The sequence below is a fragment of the Lipotes vexillifer genome, unplaced genomic scaffold, assembly GCF_000442215.2.
Source record: "Lipotes vexillifer unplaced genomic scaffold, Lipotes_vexillifer_v1.1 scaffold591, whole genome shotgun sequence".
NCBI lineage: Eukaryota > Metazoa > Chordata > Mammalia > Artiodactyla > Lipotidae > Lipotes > Lipotes vexillifer.
Window position 1 is genome coordinate 2638575 of NW_006791954.1, and position 22873 is coordinate 2661447.

Consider the following 22873-nt stretch of genomic DNA (forward strand, 5'->3'; position numbering starts at 1 on the left):
TGAGACTTTTCTGCAAAATGGAAATAGCAATTCCACCTCCTGGGGTTGATGTCAGGATTAAATAACATTAATCAAGGACTTAACAAAATTCCTAGCTAGTAGCTAATAGTATTACAACTAAGTTTCTCATCATTAAAATTATTAAAAACAGAATAGGGCACTTCAGGAGGGAATGAACAGATGAATTTTTGCCTCTTCATGGACACCCAACCCAAAAATGTCTCAGGAAGAACTGCCCTCATCTCTGCTCTCACAGCTCTTTTAGCAAAACTGTTTTATGATATTGCTGGGCTGGGTTTCTTACATGGCAATTCTCCAGAATCCTGCACAGTACCTGGTACAGCAAAACTGCTATATAAATGCAGACTCCTGCATTCTTTGGTGGAGTGCAGTAGACTAGTTGCCTTTTTCCTTTCCCTCTGATTAGGAGGATGTTTGAATTCCAGGTAAGGGGGAAAACATCACCTTGGTGGTAGAAGTTCTATTTAGTTCCTGATTGGATAAGGAAAAGTAGAGTAAGGGGGGAGATCTAAAAACCCCACAAATATGATGTGAAGAAAAGAGACGAAGGAAATCTTGATCACCTACACTTTCTGTCAGGTAGGAGAAGAACATATTAATTCATTTAATCATTTAGTCAACAAATGTTGATTGACTACTGTATGCTAGGGGCTGTACTGGGCCAGGGTTTCTGCCCCTATTGGAGTGGTGTTTTGAGTCCAAGAGAGAAGACAGACATGACAATAAAGTGGGGTGAATATTACGATGAGACCGAATTCCCACGTGAGTGGGTTTGGGGACAGCAATCTAGTTGATATTAGAAGAATTAGAACACTTGTCTCAAAGAATAAGAAACATGTTTTTTTGCCTATTTCTGTGTTTCTTTGGGGAGGCTGGGTGAGGGAGGGGTGTTCATGGATAATGGGGGTCTTGGCACTAAAGCCACCCATTGGTGCAGCCAATGAGATACCATGATGACGCCTACCAGGCGGACCTACCTAGCCTAAGGGGTCAGGGAAGGACTCGAAAGGGAAGTACTGCAATCTCAACGCCGAGACGTAGGAGCCTTTACAGAGATCTGGTGAGAAACCTGTTATAAGATTCAAAATTTTCAAGGATGTGAACTACTGTCCAGAAGTGGTTGATATTTCAGAACAAGCATCAGACTCTCTTGTAAAACCACACGTTTTAACTTTCTAGGTTGCAGCTTTCTAAACTGCAGTCGCTTCGGTGGCACTAGCTATCGAAGAACTAAGTAAAACTTCGAAACCCTTGCAAACTGTGCGTGGCGCCGTGGAAGGCGCGCAGCACTTCGGGTCATGTAGTCTGGGACGGACTCCGAGTCCCATAGCGCTGTGCGGCGGGACGTCGCGCCTGCGTGATGCGGGCGGCGGGCAGCGCAGAGTGCGAGGCTCTTTTGTTCGGCTGAGGGGAGGGCCGTTGGCCGGGGCCTGCGGTACGCCGCTTCAGTGAGGGGCTCAACCGCGGTCAACCGGCTTGTTGCTTTTCTGGTCGCCACTCCCCTGGCCGGCCCGACAACACGCGTCAGTAGCGCGGCACCGATTCCTCTCGGGCTCGTGGGCGCTGCTCTGAGGTGAAGAGCCCGCTAGAGGCGGGGAAGCGGGGGGGAGGCGCGCGGCGGCGGCGGCGGCGGCGGCGGGAGCCCTGGGTGAGGGGCCGCGCGCTCGCGGCGGAGGTCGGGAGCGGGGAGCGGGGAGCGCGTCCGAATCCCGCGCCCTTCCCGCGCCGAGCCCTCCGCCGGGCGCAGTGAGTAGGACGACTGGCGCGAGAAGGATGGAGAGGGCGGGGCGGCGTCTCCTGAGCCAGAAATTGAAGCGATTCTGGGTGGGCCGAGCACTTGCGGGTCGCTCTTCGGGCCTGGGTAGACCAAGACAATGCTCCTTGGGTTAGGTGGGCGGCTGCGGGATTGGGCTGAAGAGAAAACACTGGGTAAATTGGGAAGGGGACGGACGGGGCAGCCTGGCTGCTTGGACAAGCGTAGGGAGCGTTGATGACTGCGAGATCCGAGGTTTAGAAATGTAACCTGAGAATATTGGGTCCAGCCGGGGCTGCCAGAGGAATTCCTCTTGCAGGGCTGGGGAACGGTAACTTCGAGGAAACTGTAAGGGTGGGCCGGGCGGCCCAAAGTGTGCTACTGGGGGAAGAGATCTGTTGAATAAATCGAGGAGGGGGCTAGAAGGAGGGGTAGTATTTGCCTGGCTTGGCTCGGGTTGGGGGGCGGGGGGAGGCGGGGAGAAGCTGTCAGGGCAAGTGGGGCGGAGGTCCCGAGAGCATTTTCTGTGAGGTGTGAAGAAGAAAAGGGGGAAACTGGCCACCCCTTGCTTCCTGGTTGAACGGCAGTAAGAATAATGTGTGAAGAAAAGATGGAACACACTTTTTTCCCTTTTCCAAGTTTTCTACTACCTTCACTCCTTGATTCCTTGAGGGAGTTAAAAAGTCCAAGTGCAGCTCTTGCTTTGATTCATAATTAGTTCCATAAGTTTTTATCTGAGATTGTTGCTGGTCACAATTTCACTGCGGTGAAATTGTAGAAATGTGTAGATGAGTTCATATTTAAGGAATGAAGTTAACTTAGTGAGAGATTATGAGACGGTGTGGGAGGTTGAGAGAGAAAGTCGAAAAGTTCGTGAGATTGTGAGTTTTTTTTTTTTCCTTGGGCTCTTAAGTTTTTTAGCCAGCTTGTCCTTGCTGGAAAATTTGAATAGGAAGGAAGCAGTACTTTACCCCTTTTCCAAAACTTCAGATGAAGATTTTTCATTGATTGTTGCTATATTCAGACATGTATTGGTTGAGCTCAATTAAGGTGGAATTTACAAAAAGATCAGTTACACTAGAACCTCTGGCCAGGGGTAAGCTGCCCTCAAATGTGTTAAGAATCAGGTCGCCATTTTGGAATAGTTCTAAAAGGTCCAGGGTTTTGGAATGAATGCAGGAATACAATTGGGAAATTAGTGCCAGTGCTCCAAGGTGCTTACAGATATTTACATGGACAGTGATATAACTGAAGTGCACAGTGTTGGAATCGGCCACACCTTAATAAAGCTTCAAGGCAGTTCAGAATCTTCAGTCATTCCCAGTTTTCCCTCTGGTGCCATTTTCTTCATTGGCTGCTGTAACCTAAATTATTTTTCACTAAAAATGTAAATATTGTGTAGCTTGGTGTTTCTAGCTTCTTAATTAAAGGAGACCAAGTAAGGGTACCCTATCCTTCTGCATTTTGACTACAGGATACTAATATTTTTATAATCATCTAAAGAAAGGAAGCAACCATTATATCTTCTGGTGCCCATTTTAGAGACTAGGAAAATGTTTCTTTTTGAATTCACACCACTTAAAGAGAATTGATGAATTTTTGTCATTTTCTAGTAGTTTATCCATTGAAATCTTCCTTTTTCATATACTCTTTCTCGTGGTATAACAGATTTTGCATTAGATTTGATGGCTTTTTTGCATCATAGGTTATTTCGCTGAAGAGTTTTTGGAATAAGATGCTAATGGCTAGTTTATGGCCTATATAAGATGGGGCCATGCCTCTTGTTCATTCAAGTGTCTGACACATAGTTGACCATTCATATTGTTGAATGAATGGATAGGGCTTTGAGATCTTTTCTGAGAATCCCGTATTAGTAGAATGGCCTGATGTGCATTTATGTAATCAATTTGCCTGTTTTTGTTCTATGACGTTAGGCAGAGTAAAACTGTTGCCCTTGGCATGCTTGTCTTAGCCTATGTTTTTAATATACTCACCTTGGTATTAAATACAGAAAAGGTATGCAGATTGTGCAAGTGGCAGTTTTAAATACCTTAGGCAAGTACTAGGAGAGGACCCAGGTTCTGGCTTTCAACAGCAAGCTATATAGTATTTTGAATATTTTCTGTTATATAAGTATCTTGAAAAATCATTTGTGTCCTTTGTATAGAGTTAATAAGTATTTCTCAATGGCGATGTCTACTGAAAAATTGAATAGCCTTTCCACGGTTAATTGGAGAAGTTGTTTGAATGAGGACAAAATTCTGATCCTGTAAGTATTTGAATAACTTGTTAAATCTTTCCTGCCTTTTAAGCTTTTATGATTTACTGACCAAAAGGGGGCAGCCTAATTTGTCTGTGAAATTGTGCCTTTCTTTAATAATAGCAAACACATTGAGGGCCTAACAGAACTATGGTATTTGAGAAGTTAATGTCACTACTCTGGTTTTGTTTTGTTGTCTGTGAATCCTTTGGTCTCTGCTCTTATTCTGGTCTTGCTTTCTAATCACTTTTATTTCATTTTAAACTAAAATATTTGCTTCAGGTATCACTGTGTTCTACTAATATTTACAGATCCCTATGGCCTCTAAACCCAAGCTATATCTATAGTTTCATTTCTATCAGCACCATGAAAAGGAGTTAGCCAAGCTTCTGGACACGTCTCAGATAAAATTCTAATTTTATTCACACACTGGTATTCTAGTCCTAGATCCTGGAATTCGAGGACAGGGATTTCTTTAAAAATGAAACTCCTGCCCACCCGGTATGTGGCACAAGTTCTTGTTTTCTGCTCAGTAAAGTTTTCCATCTGGAAAGCATTTGCCTCACAAACAGCCACAGCTAACAAACTGAAAGCAGTTTAGAAACATGAGTTAGGAGGACTACAAACTGAATATACTACACATGCCTTCACCTGCCTTTTGATGACTGGTATGTAGTTGCTAATGCTTAGCAAGGATACTTACTTCTTTGTAGATCCAATTTATTTGCTCATCATTCCCTAAAAAGCTGACAACTTTGGACTTCTGTGCCCTCGTTATCTCAATCTGAGACATCCATTCTTATTGCCCATATAGGGTTCAACACCTTACACTGGGTCCAGACCTACATTTGAGTGTCTGAGTAAAAATAGAAACAAAATGCTTTGGGAACCACAAGAAAAAGAGAAATAATTTTTAGCTAAGTTGGGTAAGCATCATGGAAGAAGTAGCATTTGAGCTAGCTCTTGAAGAAGGGGTAGGATTTTGACTACTTAGCCTTGGACAGGAGCACACTTCTTAATAATGAGCAAATCCATGCGTGGAGGAAATGTGCAGGATATGTTCAGCTTGTACTTTACTGTTTTGACAGGAGAATAGGTTTTGTGAGGGAAGTAGGAGTATGGAATGGTTGGATCTAAAGGGTGTTAGATGTACATTGTGGAGTTTGGCCTTTCTTAGAAGAAAGGAGGAGGAGACTTTGTAGAAAATTTTTTAGCAGTTACCTGCCACTTTCCTAATCAGTATACTCCCACCCAAACTGGTTTACACACTGTCTGCCTCCGTTGCTTTTGTTAACAATCGTTCCTTGGGCTAAATCGCCTCCCTCCAGTCCAGTTTTTCAAATGCTATTGGAACCTTGCCTCAATCCCAGCTTTTCAAAACCTTTCTAATCACCCTAGCCATTTATTCTTCCAAGCCCCGGTAGTGCTTTGGTGGTGGCTACTTCTTGCTTACATTTCTTTTGCTAATTACTGCATACTCCTGTCATTTCTTCTGTTGAAATTAACTTCAATTGCATTTGTACCTTTCTGGTATGTTTTTTGTTTTTTTTTTTTTGCTGTACGCGGGCCTGTCACTGTTGTGGCCTCTCCCGTTGCGGAGCACAGGCTCCGGACGCGCAGGCTCAGCGGCCATGGCTCACGGACCCAGCCGCTCCGCGTCATGTGGGATCTTCCCGGACCGGGACATGAACCCGTATCCCCTGCATTGGCAGGCGGACTCTCAACCACTGTGCCACCAGGGAAGCCCTCTGGTATGTTTTTAATCGTACAGTCCTGGCTCTGTGTCTTACCCTTGAGGGGGGGGACTTGGGGAATTTTTCTTTGCTTCGGTAAGCCTTAGTTTCCTCGTTTGTGAAATGGGCTTAATAGAGATGTCGTGAGCATTGAATTAACTGCCTTTCTATGCATTAAGTGTTAAGTATTCAATAAAAGTTATTTTGTTATTACTAGTCCTTATGGGATTTTCAAAAGCCTGTATTTCCTGTGAGTCTGCATATGCTGCTAGCCTGGCCAAACAGTTCCATTTGCCTGGGTCTGAGGGGGTTCCACATCCTGCAATGTGGAACTTTCAGAAGCTTTCAGTGCTTTAGCTGGGATGAATTGGTCACCCTTTATTCCACCCAAGCTCTTAGTAAATCCTTATTGATTTGATTTGGTTTTTTAATAGATGGTATTATTAAAAGCTAGTAGAGCTGTAGTTATAAACTTTTATAGCCATTAACTGACTAGGTGTTAAACCTAAACTAGAGGCAAAAGATGGGTAAGGAAAACAAGGAATGGAAAAAGGAGCTAGATGAAGGAATGAAGTGGGGAGTGAAATGCACGGTAATTATCATCTGGTCCTTGTCTGCTGCTCCCTCAATATAGCTCTTTCTACCTGGCCACACTTCTGTTCTTCAGATATAGCAAGCTCTTCTTACCCTAGGACTTTGAACCCACTATTCTTTAAATTTGGTACTTTTTCTGATTTTTGCCGAGTTGTCTCCTTGTCATTTGGGTCTCTGTTTAAATGTTACTTAATCTGAAGATATTTTCTTTATAGCATTTATCACTAATGTTTTCTTGCTTCTTGTCTGTGCCCTACTCTGCACACGCATGCATGCATGCATACACTCCCACTCATGCTGACTCATTTGTCCACATTAGAATATAAACTCTAAGAGACCAGGGATTTTGTCTGTCTCGTTCACCCTATTTGTCTAGTGTCTCACGCATAATAGCCACCCAATATAGATAATTGTTAAATGAATGAATACTGTAGGAGCATGTTCACAGGAAGAGTTAACCTAAACTTAGTCTGGGGCTTTGGGGAAGCTTCTGATGATGACATTTTTTTAGCTAAGGGAATTAGTCAAGTGAAGAATGGAGCAAAGGGAAAGGTAATTGTGATTGATAGGGTTAGGTGCAGTGGTCTTCAGCTCAAATGCCCACAGATAATGGTATGAAGAGGTCTGCATTTTTACATCAGTGGCTAGTATTGAGAATGAATTGGGTTGGGAGTTATCCAGGCAAGAGATGGTGGTTGCTTTGAATAGGATGGTAGTAGTGGGACTAAACAAATGTATAAATTAAAAGATATTTAAGATATAAAATCAACAGGATTTAGTAAGAGACTGGATATGGGGTTTGAGTGGGGAGAAATCAAGAATGTCATAATTTTGTCTTGAACTCAGTAAAAGCTATATGAATTCTTAGAAAGACCATTCATTTAATTGGGTGATTGGCCTTTTTTAAAAGTATATCTGTAAAATCAGAGCCTGAAATCACAACCTCTGAAGTTTGTTATAGAACTTTACTGTATGAATCATTAAAACTGACTTTTGGTATTTATGTAGTTCTTCAGATATCTTAAAATTCCTTTTGCAAATAATTCTGTTGAAATTTTCCATTGTTTGTATCCAGAATTTACTTCCTTTTTCTCACCTATCTTATCTGTCTTCATAGGAACATAGATTCCTTTTGCCATTTGCTACAAGGGCTTTCTTACTTTGTTTTGCTGCCTGGGTGAGACAAAAGGAAGAACATAAGAAATTCCTACACTTTAGGTATATGAAATGTGATTTCTCCGTTTCTGGCAGCTCTTCTATCTCAGTCTTCCAGAAATGAGATCTTGGTTTCTGTTTTATAATTATTGGTCATTCATACCAGTCAGACCTGAGTACTTCTTGAGTGTGTTCTGGAGCTGCTCTGCTGTTTTGAAAAACCTAGCCAGGGGACTTCCCTGGTGGCACAGTGGTTAAGAATCCGCTTAACAATACAGGGGACACGGGTTCAATCCCTGGTCCGGGAAGATCCCACATGCCACGGAGCAACGAAGCCCGTGCTCCACAACTACTGAGCCTGCACTCTAGGGCCCACATGCCGCAACTACTAAGCCTGCGTGCTGCAACTGCTGAAGCCTTTGCGCCTAGAGCCCGTGCCCCACAACAAGAGAAGCCCACGCACCGCAAGGAAGAGTAGCCCCCGCTCGCCACAACTAGAGAAAGTCTGTGCACAGCACTAAAGACCCAACAGCCAAAATATATTTAAAAAAGAAAGAAAAACCTAGCCATGAATTTCAGCCATATACATAGAACAAAAATGGTATTTTCTTAGAGTTCCTAATGCACTAGATTTCAGAGTTATCCTTACGCTTAAAGCAGTAAATAATCTAATGAAGTAGGATATATATGCAAATATGTAAATAGATAATGAATGCCAGAAGGTCATAAAAGCTCACCTCAAAGGAATTCCATGAGAGTTGTTACACCAATTTTACAGATGAGAAAACTGAGTTATGCAGTAAATATATATAACTACCTATAAGCATAAAGTTTTGAGAGGTCAAGGACAGCAAAGATATGCTTCTGGTGCTCATACTAGCTTTCTTCTGGTGAAAGGAACTGTGAGGACCCTTCAGGCAGTGCTCTTCCAGTTTCATTTCTAGTACAAAAAAGGTCTAGAGTGAATGATGTTGAATGTGATGTAGAGGTTTTGTTTTCAGGAACATCAGTTATTACTTACTCTTCAGCCTTATTCTAAATTTTTATGGAGAAAGTACAATGTTCACCTACCTTTTAGCTAACTATGAGAATTGATTTATGTCTGCAATAATGTATAATTTCACCTGAGGAATGTAGTTTCTGCCAATCCTCTTACAGCAATGGCTTATATCCAAGGAGTGCATCAGATCACCTAAGAAGCTTTTTTTTTTTATTTTTTTTATTTTTTATTTTTTATTTTTTTGGTGGTACGCGGGCCTTTCACTGTTGTGGCCTCTCCCGTTGCGGAGCGCAGGCTCAGCGGCCATGGCTCACGGCCCCAGCCGCTCTGCGGCATGTGGGATCTTCCCGGACCGGGGCACGAACCCGTGTCCCCTGCATCGGCAGGCGGACTCTCAACAACTGCGCCACCAGGGAAGCCCACCTAAGGAGCTTTTAAAGATGCAGGTGCCATGGTCAAAGCAACAGTGTTTGCAATAATAATAAATTGGAAACAACACAAATTTTCATCATTAGGTGGATGGTTAGAGTATGGTGTATCCATACAAGATGGAATACTATGCAGCTTAAGAATGGAGACCTTGGGCTTCCCTGGTGGCACAGTGGTTGAGAGTCCACCTGCCGATGCAGGGGACACGGGTTCGTGCCCTGGTCTGGGAAGATCCCACATGCCGTGGAGCAGCTAGGCCTGGGAGCCATGGCCGCTGAGCCTGCGCGTCCAGAGCCTGTGCTCCACAACGGGAGAGGCCACAGCAGTGAGAGGCCCGCATACCGCAAAAAAAAAAAAAGAATGGAGACCTTTATGCAACAATGTCAGAGATGCATTACATTATATAAAAAGGCAAATTATAGAACTATAATATCCATTTTCACATATGTACATCTGGGTCATTTTACATATAGAAGAACAGCTTTGACAGGTTTTGAGCCAGGGAACTTTGATTCCCTAATTGAATGTGAATACATGTATTATATTACAATTAGAAAAACAAAATATTTTTTTAAATAGTGCACATACACACACCCTACACTCTGACTCACTGGATCTGGGTATCTGTATTTATAAACTCCATAGGTGATTCTTATTCTCATGTAGGTGAAAGTTCTCTACTCAAGGTCTGCTTTCCTGTGAATTCTTTCTTAGTACAGATGGTCATCTCACCAGACCAGCATTCTAAATGTTTCACCATAGTGTTTACCTCAAAAGGCCTACTGGTTTGTTTCAGAGGGCTGTAGCTATTACCTTGTCCTCACATCTGGAATTTGACCTTTCAAGCTGGCAAGAAATCCGTATGGAAGTTCTGGGGTAGCCCGTTATAATTCACATATGTGATGGCAAGCAGGAGCTATGCTCACATTGTCTTCTCAGATCCTTCTCATATCCTTTCACTAGGACCAACTACAGGCATACCTTGTTTTATTACACTTCACTTTATTTGAAGATACTGCATTTTTTACAAATTGAAGGTTTGTGGCAACCCTGTGTCGAGTAAGGCTATCAGTGCCATTTTTCCAACAACATCTGCTCACTTTATGTCTCTGTGTCACGCTTTGGTAATTCTTGCAATATTTCAGACTTTTTCATTACTATTATATTTGTTATAGTGATCTGTGATCAGTGATCTTTGATATTACTATTGTAATTGTTTTGGGGTGCCACAAACCATGCCCATGTAAGATGGCGAAACTTAATCTGCCAGCTGTTCCCCAGTTTCTCTCCCTTTCCTCAGGCCTCCCTATTCCTTGAGATACGACGAATATTGAAATTTGGCCATTTAATAACACTGCAATGGCCTCTAAGTGTTCAAGTGAAAGGAAAAGTTGTGTCTCTCACTTTAATCAGAATCTAGAAACGATTAAGTTTAATGAGGAAGGCATGTTGAAAACTGAGACACGCCAAAAGGTAGGTGCTGCTTAGCCAAGTTATGAATGAAAGGAAAAGTTTTTAAAGGAAATTAAAAGTGCTACTCCGGTGAACACATAAATGATAAGAAAACAAAACAGCCTTCTTGCTCATATGTAGAAAGTTTTAATGGCCTGGATAGAGAAGGCCCTAACTCTTCAGTTCTATGAAAGCCTAAAGAGATAAGGTAGCTGCAGAAAAGTTTGAAGCCAGCAGAGGTTGGTTCATAAGATTTAAGGAGGAAAGCCATCTCCATAACATAAAAGTGCATAGTGAAGCAGCAAGTGCTGACATAGAAGCTACAGCAAGTTATCCAGAAGATCTAGCTAAAATAATTAATGAAGTTAGCTACAGTAAACGACAGATTTTTAGTGTAGACGAAACAGCTTTCTATTGGAAGAAGATGCCATCTAGGACTTTGTCATAGCTAGAGAGGAGAAGTCAATGCCTGGCTTCAAGGGACAGGCTGACTCTCTTGTTAGGGGCTAATGCAGCTGGTGACTTTAAGTTGAAGCCAGTACTCATTTACCATTCCAGAAATCTTAGGGCCCTTAAAATCTACTAAATCTACTCTGACTGTGTTCTGTAAATGGAACAACAAAGCCTGGATGACAGCACATCTGTTTACAACGTAGTTTACAGCATGGTCTCCAGTCTCCTTTTTTGGTCTTAGCAACGTGTGGTCCTTTTTTTACAGACTGTTCTGTTTTCCAGTTTCCGACAAAAACTCTCTTCAGCTCTTTCTGTTGCCCAGTGCATCTCCTTAACAATAACTTTATCATTTTAAATCTTAACTTATTTCACATGGAAAAACTAATACTTGGTGTGAAAAGGGCTGCTGCACACAATAAAGTTACTTTATGCCCACTGTTGAGACCTACTGCTTAGAAAAAAAGATTCCTTTCAAAATATTACTGCTCATTGACAACATTTGGTCACCAAGAGCTCTGATGGAGGTGTACAAGGTTAATGTTGTTTTCATGCCTGCAAACACAGCATCATTCTGCAGCCCGTGGATCAAGGAGTCATTTTGACTTTCAAGTCTTATTATTTAAGAAATACATTTTGTAAGGCTGTAGCTGCCATAGATAGTGATTCCTTTGATGGACCTGGGCAAAGTAAATTGAAAACCTTCTGGAAAGGATTCACCATTCTAGATGCCATTAAGAACATTTGTGATTCATCGGAAGATATCAACACTAACAGGAGTTTGGAAGAAGTTAATTCCAAGCCCTCATGGATGACTTTGAGGGGTTCAAGACTTAAGTGAAGGAAATAGACATGTGGTGGAAATAGCAAGAGAACTAGAATTAGAAGTGCAGTCTGAAGAGTGACTGAATTGCTGCAGTGTCATAATAAAACTTCAGCAGGTGAGTTGCTTCTTATGGTTGAGCCAAAAAAGTGGTTTCTTGAGACAGAATCTGCTCTTGGTGGAGATGCTGTGAAGGCTGTTGAAATGACAACAAAGGATTTAGAATATTATACAAACTCATTTGATAAAGCAGCAGCAGGGTTTGAGAGGACTGACTCCAATTTTGAAAGAAGTTCTGTGGGTAAAAGGTTATCAAACAGCATGAATGCTACAGAGAAATCAGTTCGTGAAAGGAAGAGTCAGTGTGGAGAACTTCATTGTTGTCTCATTTTAGTAAACTGTCACAGCCACCCCATCTTTCAGAATGCACCACCCTAATCATTCTGCAGCCATCAACATCAGGGCAAGACCCTTCCTTCATTAGCAAAAAGGTTGACTTGCTGAAAGTTCAGATGTTGGTTAGCATTTTTTGCAGTATTCTTTAAGGTATGTGTATTGGTTTTATAGACATAATGCTATTATTGCTTAGTAGACTACAATATAGTGTAAACTTTTATATGCACTGGGAAACCAGAAAATTTGTGAGTCTCGTTTTATTGCAGGGGTCTGGAGGTATGCCTGTATTCAAAACCAGAATGCCTAATCCTGTGTCTGATGCTTCACTGCCTCTGCCTGCAAGTAGCGTTGTTCCTCCTTTCCATTTTATAGCTCCTCACTGTAGGAGTGGAGGGGGTATCCAGGAGAATTGCAACTGTGCTCTTTTTTTCTCTTAAAAGAACTATGAGTTCATGACTCTTGCTTCAGATTTACACTATTCCTGGATTTATTGGGACACTATAGAAGAATTTGGGGTTCTTAAAATTGGCATTTTCTCAGTAGTTCTCTGTAGCCTAATTGCTAGGCTACAAAAATTCAAAACTTCTGCACCATCTAGCACTTGTCAATTTAAAAGACTGAGAAGACTGCTGGGGCCCTAAAAACCAAAGCTTTGCCACTGCCTGCTGATTTAATTAACAATGTATACCTTCCATATTCCAGTAACCAATAAAAAAATCATTGGTTTTTAAACACCTATACATATTCCAAGGTCTTTTTTGAAAGAAAATCATTATCCGCACTTCCTTATTTACTGATGACAAATTGTAGAGAGGACTGAAGTCAGACCTTTCCGTCCTTTCCTCGTACAGGCTGGAGGGAAATTTCCCCTGTAAGTGTGTAGCTAGCTCCTAGTTCTGTGTGTGCAACAGGGTCATTAGCCCAGTCCTGCTGGGAGATGTCCACACTGAAGTGCTGTACTTTTTGTTAATTGTGTGACCTTAGAAGATTTATTTCATGTAAATTTATTGTGTTATCTCTGAGGTGTCAATAACATCTGAATGGTTTATTTTATAGGATTGTTTCAAAGATCAAATGAGATAACATGGTAGCACTTTGTAAACTGTAAAGTGCAATACAAATGTAACGTATTATTTTCCTAGGCATCTTAAAATGTGGCAGACCCGGTAAATATTTAGGTAAAATTGTAGCAGCTTAACTAGGTTAAGGTTTTTTTGTCTGAAACATCGTGATGAGCCTTAAGACTTTTTTTTTTTTTGGCTACGTTGGGTCTTCGTTGCTCTGTGCAGGCTTCCTCTAGCTGCAGTGAGTGGGGCTACTCTTTGTTGCGGTGCGCAGCCTTCTCATTGCAGTGGCTTCTCTTGTTGCAGAGCACGGGCTCTAGGCATGCAGGCTTCAGTAGTTGTGGTGCACAGGCTTAGCTGCTCCGTGGCATGTGGGATCTTCCTGGACCAGGGCTCGAACCCATATCCCTTGCATTGGCAGGCAGATTCTTAACCACTGCGCCACCAGGGAAGCCCCCTTAAGAAGACTTGTCCAAGGATTCTTTTCTAATCTTTTTATTTATTTATTTAGGCTGCGCTGGGTCTTCGTTGTGGTGCAAGGGCTTCTCTAGTTGTGGCGCGTGGGCTCAGTAGTTGCGGCGCACGGGATGCATTGCGGTATGTGGGATCTTAGTTCCCCGAACAGGTATCAAACCCAGGCCCCCTGCATAGGGAGCGCGGAGTCTTAACCACTGGACCACCGGGGAAGTCCCTAAGATTTCTGAGTTAATTTAGAACTGTTCGCCCTTGTGTACGTCTTGTGATGTTCTAGTATATACCTTGACCCTTTGTTCAATGATTATGGCACTTTTTATGCCATAATTTGGTTGCCAGGATATTTAGGGAGAGTGGCAAATAGCATTGACTAAAGGCATTTTTCCATTGTGCTACTACGCTGATCTGAGTTACTTTGAATATCCTTGCCAAGCAATTCCAGTTGAAAGCCCTCCTTCCAGATGTCACTGCTGGTATTTGGAGATTGCCATATTCAGGGAGAGGTGGTCTTTCTTGAAATAATCAATTTGGAAACTATATGCAAATAATTGGCCTGTCATAATATTTAAGGGAGCTCTTGGCTTGTCTGAAGGTGCTATCAATAGATTCTATAGGAAGAGTGGGTTGGGTATTTAATCCACTTCTCTACTGATTTTGACAAATGGTTTATTCAGGACCCCAGAGAAGTACCTATAAATAAGGAAAAAACTCACACTGGGAAGCCTGGCTGAGAGTCTCCAATATAAAGAGAATCCAATCCCTGGAGATAAATGCTGGGATGAGCCAGTTAAGAAAACTCAAAAGAGAGAAATGTTAGTGTGTTTTCTACATTCTTCACTTCTCATTTGAGTTGCTCTTAAGACAATGAAATTAAGTGAGTAAAGATGAAAATCAAGCGGTCTCACTCTAGATTTCCCTATTTGGGGGTTTTCTTTACCTAACCTAAAGGATTATATTCTTATGCTATGACTCTTTCTCCTTGAGGCCACGCTAATGATAAAGGGAGGGGAGGCCTGCAGTAGCTAGAGATGAGCTAGGAGCTGTCCCTACCTTTTTGTTTTGTAGTAACAGGATCAGATGGGCAGGATTCAGTGTTATTTCTTTTTGTAAGACAAATGTAGCTATTAATGTAGATAACACAGAGCCTTCAATATCTCTGAATTCTGAAGCCAGAGTGATAAGACTGACTTTCCTTTACTTTTTAATTACTTGGGAGAGGGGTTATTAGGGGACAGTTACTGGTATGGGGTTGTCTGTAACCCGTTGTTTTTCTGTCTGTTAAGAAAGGGAGTAGCTTCCAATTTCTGAGTCCAAACTAATGTAGGGAGTTGTGGTACCCTTTGTTATTGAAAGGTGATTGTCAATTTATTTTTCTTTGCACATTAACTGATGCATGAATCTTGCCACCCCTTCAACTTGACAGTGAAAGGAAGCAAACAAGGAGTAGCACTTGTTCTTCAGAGCAAACACTACTGCATTTATCCAAAAGAAAAATTAGTCTTTTTTTCCTTTCCTTATAACACTTGTCATGGCAATCAGAATTCTGAAAACCTGAAAGTATCTCCCTCCAGGAAGAAGCAACAGGCTCTGAATCAGAGGCACAATGAAGCTAGCCAATAATTAGCAAAAGGTGACATTCAATACACTGATTAGTCTGTTCAGTAACAATAAAAGGAAAACTCATGGCACTAAAAGATGGGTTGGGGAGGGAAGGAAAGCAGAATCTTTGGTATGTAAATGGAGAGGACCAGTCTCAGCGCAGATGTGTGTTTTGAACTGTGTGGACAGGGGCATTGGGTGTCGCCTTAGGCCACACTGAAAGCATCTCAGAAAACTTTGTGTGTGTGTGGGTGCCACTCAGCAAAAGTTCAGAATACCTTTAGTGGAAGAGGTATCTATATTTTTTTCTTACCAGACATTAGGTTTCAGGAAGACAGGGACCATTACTTACTCTCTTGAATCTCCAGTCTCCAGCAATGCAGAATTTTCTAGTAGCCAAACAAATGTTTGTTGTTTCAGTAAGTCAGCATTGCTCGTATATGCAGACATGAGAATATCTCAGAGTATAAACCTAAATAAGCATCTGTAGATACTATAACTGATTCATATTGATGAGCCCGACTTTTAGTAAAGGTTTGTTATGTTTCATATAGTCTATAGATGAATTTCTAAAATACGTTCTATCTACACGTGCCAGTTTAAAACTATTTAGAACAACCTACTTTCACTGACTCCTTTTCCCAAGGATGCTAGGAATAACCAGTTTAAACCCCAATTAGCATTGCCTTAAATTCAAACATGAAACATGGTAGTAACTACTTTCTTGTCTTGGATAATCTGCCATACTCTTGATTGTTTGTATTTCCTTCTGGGCAGCTGATGTATCTATCAATTTGTAGATTGCAGCCAGTTTTGTAGATCAATTTTGTTGTATAGATATCTTATGGCGCCACCTGCTGACACATTTGTAATCATAAGGCTTTATGCTTACCAACAGTCAAGAGTTGGATGAAGGACTGAAGAAAATAGATTTATAGGGGACTGGAATTTTAGCACTGGAAAAACCCTTAGAGGTTACCCAGCCTGATGATATATTTTGCAAAAGAATAAATTCAGGTTCTGTTATCTGTGATACCCACCTTTTTTCCCCCACTTATTTCCAAATTCGTTTAGAGAATCCCATGGTCATTCTGGCATTTTTGTTGTTGTTGTTGTTGTTTGTTTTTTGTTTTTTTGCATTACGCGGGCCTCTCACTGTTGTGGCCTCTCCTGTTGCGGAGCACAGGCTCCGGACGCACAGGCTCAGCGGCCATGGCTCACGGGCCCAGCCACTCCGTGGCATGTGGGATCCTCCCTGACCGGGGCACGAACCCGTATCCCCTGCATCGGCAGGCGGACTCTCAACCACTGTGCCACCAGGGAAACCCCATTCTGGCATTTTTATGAATCCTTCTCAGCCTTAGAAATAAAAAGTAGAATAAAAAGTCCACAAGAAACTTGAGAATTATAAATTAATGGTGGCATTCAGAAAAGACTACATAAAGAACCTTAAGGGGACTCAAAAGAGATTGTGTTTAACAATGCAGAAGAATTGCTTATATATGCATATACAGAAAGGAAAATTAAACTAGATGTTTAATAAATAGGACAAGCCATTTCCCTTAGTAAAAATCCAAGTCCAATACTGTGATGAAATTGAAAAACATTCAGAGAATTAGGAGAAAGTATGGATCAGAGGATTATATGTATATAGGTTTGATGTATAGACCTTATTTTTAGGAGGATTGCTTTTTCAAATTAATATTTTAGATACCATAAGTAAAGGGGTATTGGGAGCTTTTTTAACTTGGGAGGAATGGGTATAAAAGTTTTAAGTGGATATGCAAGAATAAAGAAGTTTTGCTGTGAGATTAGTTGGGGCTGTTTTAGAAAACTAACTTTCTAGCTGAACATAGAAAACTCTTGGGTATTGAAGATGAATAGGCATAACATTTATTGAAGCAGAATGCACTATTTTTTTTAAGATTTATTTATTACTTATTTATTTTATTATTTTTGGCTGCATTGGGTCTTAGTTGCAGCATGTGGGATCTTCGTTGAGGCATGCGGGCTCTTTGTTGCAGCACACAGGCTTCTCTCTAGTTCTGGCGTGCGGGTTTTGTCTCTAGTTGTGGCACTCAGCCTCCAGGGCGTGTGGGCTCAGTTTGTGGCACGCAGGCTCTCTAATTGAGGCACACGAGCTCTGTAGTTGTGGCACATGGGCTTGGTGGCGCCATGGCATTTGGGATCTTAGTCCCCTGACCAGGGATTGAACCCATGTCCCCTGCATTGGAAGGCGGATTCTTTACCACTGGACCACCAGGGAAGTCCCAAGTGTGCACTATTAAAATCATCTATGATGTTCCTGGTTTTCTTATCCAAATATTCTCCTAAGAAGAGTGTACCCTAATGTCCTTTTTATTTCCTTTATCATTTTAGCGGCGTCACCCTTTATACCAGAAAGCTGGCGGGCACTATGGGGAAAAAACAAAACAAGAAGAAAGTGGAGGAGGTGCTAGAAGAAGAAGAAGAAGAATATGTGGTGGAAAAAGTTCTTGACCGTCGAGTGGTAAAGGGCAAAGTGGAGTACCTCCTAAAGTGGAAGGGGTTCTCAGAGTGAGTTTCATTGACCCAGGAAAATCCATTCATTTGGTCACCAACTATTTCTCAGGAGACTGGTAATGTGCATGACCCAGGGTGCACTGATGGGTACCTTGTGACTCAGGCCTGGCCTTCATGGCTTATAGTTTAATTAGGAAAATGACCTACATGTACAAAGTGCTATCATTGCAAGACTGATTTCTGATGAGCAGTTTTGTGTGTGGCTTTACACTGATCCAAGTTTGCAAAGAGAGAGTAACTTTCTTTTGAAGGAGGCAAGTTTCTAAGCTTTCAATTTGTACTAAAAAGCCCCCTACCACCTCCCAAAAAATGTCAACTTTGTCAAGCTCTTGGTCTTGGACAGAATCCAGTTATATTTTATCATTAACTCCTCTGTTCCAAGGACACCGGCTTTTGTCATGTGCTTCTCCTTAGTGTGAGTGTGCTAACTTTGAGTGGAAAGTGTGACTCGTGTGCCTCTGGTTTCAGTGAGGACAACACATGGGAGCCAGAAGAAAACCTGGATTGCCCCGACCTCATTGCTGAGTTCCTGCAGTCACAGAAAACAGCACACGAGACAGATAAATCAGAGGGAGGCAAGCGCAAAGCTGATTCTGATTCGGAAGATAAGGGGGAGGAGAGCAAACCAAAGAAGAAGAAAGAAGAGGTAAGGCTCGAAGTAAGAATTTTTACTAGCCTAGAATTCATGCTGCTGTCAAAGAAGCTGAAAGATAATTTAAGCACTTTTGTTCTGCTGCTCCTTAGATCTCAGCAGCTGGCTCTCAATCCTTTTGGAATGTTAGATAGGCTAATGCTTTAAAAATGTTTGAGAGAGGCTTCCCTGGTGGCGCAGTGGTTGGGAGTCCGCCTGCCGATGCAGGGGACGCGGGTTCGTGCCCCGGTCCGGGAAGATCCCACATGCCGCGGAGTGGCTGGGCCCGTGAGCCATGGCCGCTGAGCCTGCGCGTCCGGAGCCTGTGCTCCGCAACGGGAGAGGCCACAACAGGGACAGGCCCACATACAGCAAAAAAAAAAAAAAAAAAAAAACAAATGTTTGAGGGTTCAATCTCATGAAGCCACATAATGTACTCCTATCTTATGTGAGGTTCAAGAACAGTAAGTGCAAGGGAATTCATTCCTGTGAGGAGATGGCTGTCAATGTTTTAATCATTACAGGTTTTAATCTATTCAATACCGTAAAGTAAGGTACCTTTTGAGGGTGAAGAACAGTTGTGAACATTTATTTTGCTTAGATGTGGGTCCCTTTTTACATGTGGGGAAACCTCAAGCACTTCAAAACTCGATGGAATAATCACTCAGAAGGATTCTAAAAGGCTTGTGACTTAGAGCCAAAGATTTGGTGAAATATAGGCAAAAGGGTTTGATAACATTGTCAGAGAAACAGGAGTTGCTCCAGTCCGGATAACAGTCCCATATAGTTAAAATTGTTCCATCTCTGTGGTTTTTACAGTCAGAAAAGCCACGAGGCTTTGCCCGGGGTTTGGAACCGGAGCGGATTATTGGAGCTACAGACTCCAGTGGAGAACTCATGTTCCTGATGAAATGGTGAGTCTGCCAGTGGCTCTGTGTGGTTGTTTTTTTCTTCTCCACATCTGTTCCATGCCAGAGGAAAAGAGCTGGACCTTCAAAATTCCAGTCGCCCAGTTGTGAAATCTTTAAGATGGCATAGTCCTTCGATAGTGACCCTCCGCCTGCCAACCTGGACTCGTGAGTTACAGGTAGGGGCCCTTAGGATTCTCGGATCTTTGCCCATTTTTTTTTAGGAGGTGGGAGACAATCTGGAGTACAGAAGGTATGGGGAGGAATCACATTTCACTCATGTAAATAAAGGGGGAAAAAAAGAAATGTGATTGAACCACCCTCCCCTTCCACCACCTCCTTAATAAAGATTGGGCTGGCCCCAGGATCAGAAATTCTGTTAACTTCTCAGGGTTAGGAAAGAATTTCTGTAGCTCTTCCTTTGTCCTTGACTGTTAGATCCATTCCAGTTTGTGCAGATTCTACAGTTGCAGTATCTGCCAGCAGGGGTCAGCAAGGCCCCTTTACTATACTAAGCATAGCGAGAAGCCTGCTTTTTTCCATTATAAGTATAAATACCAGTGGTGGTAGTACTCCATGAAACAGCTTAATGAAAGCAGTCGTCTTGAGAATCTTAAGAACTGTAATTAACCCAAAATTCTCTATAATTTATCTATTCTCTGTCCAAAACGAAAGCTTTCTTCCCTTTTTCTTGCTTGTTGGAAGTGCTTGTTCTCCTCACCCCCAAAGTGGAGCTCCATCATTGTCTTTAAAATATAAATTAGGAGTGAATAATCCTAAGCCTGTGCCAAAGAAGGCAGCATTCTAGGGGCTTTGTCCTTTTGTCAGTCTAGAACCTTCTCGGAAACTCATATCTGTACTAATTCCTCTCCTTTAGAAGGTGGCAGGAGAGGCCTAACTTGAACACTGAAAGCCTATGGCACAACTGGCTAAACCTCTTTTTTCCCATGCATTCCCTAGGTGTTTACTGACTCTGACCTTCTTTTAGCTTATTTATTGCTAGCCTGTAGGAGAAAAGTTCATTTTTAAGGTGCTGCATATGGGAGAAAGGAATTAATACCAGGACTTATTCAATCCAACTAGAATACACTTTCTCTGGCTGCATGTGACCAGTCTGAGTAATGGTAGCACCTCCTTATTGCTTGACACTACATTCCTTTGGTTCACTCACTAGTGTGTAAAGATTATAGCTGAATGTAACTCTGCAAGTTAAGATAAGATTGGATGTTGATTATTAAACCAAGTTCACTTTAAAGTGATTTTCCTGGAGAATGGAGATACTTGTTCATTTCCCAAAGTAGCTATTTTTCTGTGCAGTGGAAAGACTGAACTCTTACTTCAAAGGCTGTTGTTGAATTGTCAACAAGGGGCAGCCTGCTTCAGGTTCCCATACTGTTATACTCCTTTTCCTTCCCATTCTCTTGTCTGTTGTTCAAAATCATACCTTACTGGCTTACTCTTCCCTGGTTCCGTGGGGCTGTGTGGCTTTGGTGTACCTGTTGCTGGAGTTCTGGAAGTTTGGGGTAGTGTCTCGTCAGAGATCCCATCATATATATCTGTCTGCTGCCTGCCCTATGCTATTGCTTCCATCTAGGATGTTCCCAATGACCTGAAGATAGAGCTTACCCCTAAGTCCCTTGTAATATGTATGTGGTTTTCAATTTCTGAGAACATTTTAAAATTCAGAAAAAATATGGAGAATTATGTAACAGTCCCTTTATTTTCTATCTCCCAGTTTTGAAGCACCATTTCAAAGCACCTGGGAGTTGTGGCCTGTGTGAGCATGGCACTTGGTAGTGTTAAACAGTATGATTATGAGTAAGCTAGAAAGTGTCCACCTGCATTGGCTCTGGTCAGTGCCAAATTGGTATTAAATCTCACTATCCAACATGGTATTAAATCCTATTACCAAGCCAAGATCTCTCCATGGGCTTTTAGCAGCTGGGATATGGCTTTGGAAGAGTATGGTAGCCTCTCTTATTCCCTCAGAGAATCTGAGAGTCATGGTTTTGTATGTGTGTGTGCGGCCTTTCCCAGGGGTTCAGAGTTAGCTTTTGACCAAGATATCTAGAGGGCATTTTCAATGGGAGAAGATCTCCGAGGATATTACTTGGCTAAAAGCTGCTAGTAAATGATGCTTACACCATATTATCATCCTTCCCTGGCCTGCTCTTCTGGAATTAATATTTTATTAATTTATTTTTTATAAATTTTTTTAAAAATTTATTTTTGGCCACGTTGGGTCTTCGTTGCTGCGTGCAGGCTTTCTCTAGTTGCGGTGAGCAGGGGCTACTCTTTGTTGCAGTGTGCGGGCTTCTCATTGTGGTGGCTTCTCTTGTTGCAGAGCGCGGGCTCTAGGCGCGTGGGCTTCGGTATTTGTGGCACACGGGCTCAGTAGTTGTGGCTCGCGGGCTCAGTAGTTGTGGCACACAGGCTTAGTTGCTCCGCAGCATGTGGGATCTTCTGGACCAGGGCTCGAACCCATGTCCCCTGCATTGGCAGGCAGATTCTTAACCACAGCGCCACCAGGGAAGCCTGGAATTAATATTTTAAAAGCCCAAGCCCTTGGGTGATCCAAGTTAGGAGACCACTAGTACCTGATCTCAAAGTCTCTTTGTGCTTTGTTCTGCAGGAAAAACTCTGATGAGGCTGACCTGGTCCCTGCCAAGGAAGCCAATGTCAAGTGCCCACAGGTTGTCATATCCTTCTATGAGGAAAGGCTGACGTGGCATTCCTACCCCTCGGAGGATGATGACAAAAAAGATGACAAGAATTAACTCTCCTGAGTACCAGCCCCTGTCACATCTGACTGTGGGTTTCAGGTGGGGAAAGAAGGAGTTCTACTTGTCTTGACACCGTAGAGGGGGCTTGAGAAGATGTCCTTTGAAGAGCCAGTATAGTTTCTGTGCCCTACAGCAGCCCAAGTGCTTTAAAGCCGCTCCGCTCCATGCAGTTTGCACACCCACCCCAGTGGAGGGGAAGGAGGGTCAGTGTTTCAAGGCAACCCATTCTGAACTTTGCTGAGAAAAGCAAAGGGCCTTCTATGAAGGACAGAACTTGCAGAATGGGATGTGGGAGAGCAAAAGATACTGCAGATCTTCAAAGAGCATCTCCACAACCCACAGCCTTCTTCCCAATAGTGTTAACTCTGCATTTTTACAGCATAGCATGTATGTAGTTTTTGGCTATTTCTGGTGTGTTATTTGGGGTGGGAGGGATGGGGTGGGGAAGAAGGGAGATGGGTTAGGATCATTTTTGTTAAAATTTGGGGCCTGTTGGGGGGAAATGGTGAAAGGAAAGAACAACTAATGATGATATGGTTCTGTGTCCAGAATATTTCCTTTCAAAAAATGTCATTGGCAACCTAAATGAGGACTGTGAGAGACTGTTTAAAAGCTGTGAATGCCTGAAACTTAGAAGCCAAGGTGTTGCCTGCCTGAGCTTAATGCTGTTCCCAAAAAGCATTAAGCTTTGGTAACTTCTTAACTTCCCAATTAAGAAGTTACCAAAGCTGCCATTTGGGGGATGGAAACTGGTTGAGGAAAAGTCTTATTGGAGTGTATACACAG

The 22873-nt window shown here is 42.3% G+C and overlaps 1 protein-coding gene across 1 annotated transcript; it reads left to right on the forward strand.

Moving 5' to 3' along the window:
- Positions 1 to 1405: 1405 nt before the first annotated feature.
- CBX1 (chromobox 1) lies at positions 1406 to 22202 on the forward strand. Its single transcript, XM_007465113.1, has 5 exons — positions 1406 to 1594; positions 17583 to 17759; positions 18234 to 18411; positions 19216 to 19310; positions 21937 to 22202. Exons 2-5 carry the CDS (start codon positions 17620 to 17622, stop codon positions 22079 to 22081), a joined length of 558 nt encoding a protein of 185 aa, XP_007465175.1. The 5' UTR covers positions 1406 to 1594; positions 17583 to 17619; the 3' UTR covers positions 22082 to 22202.
- Positions 22203 to 22873: the final 671 nt, after the last annotated feature.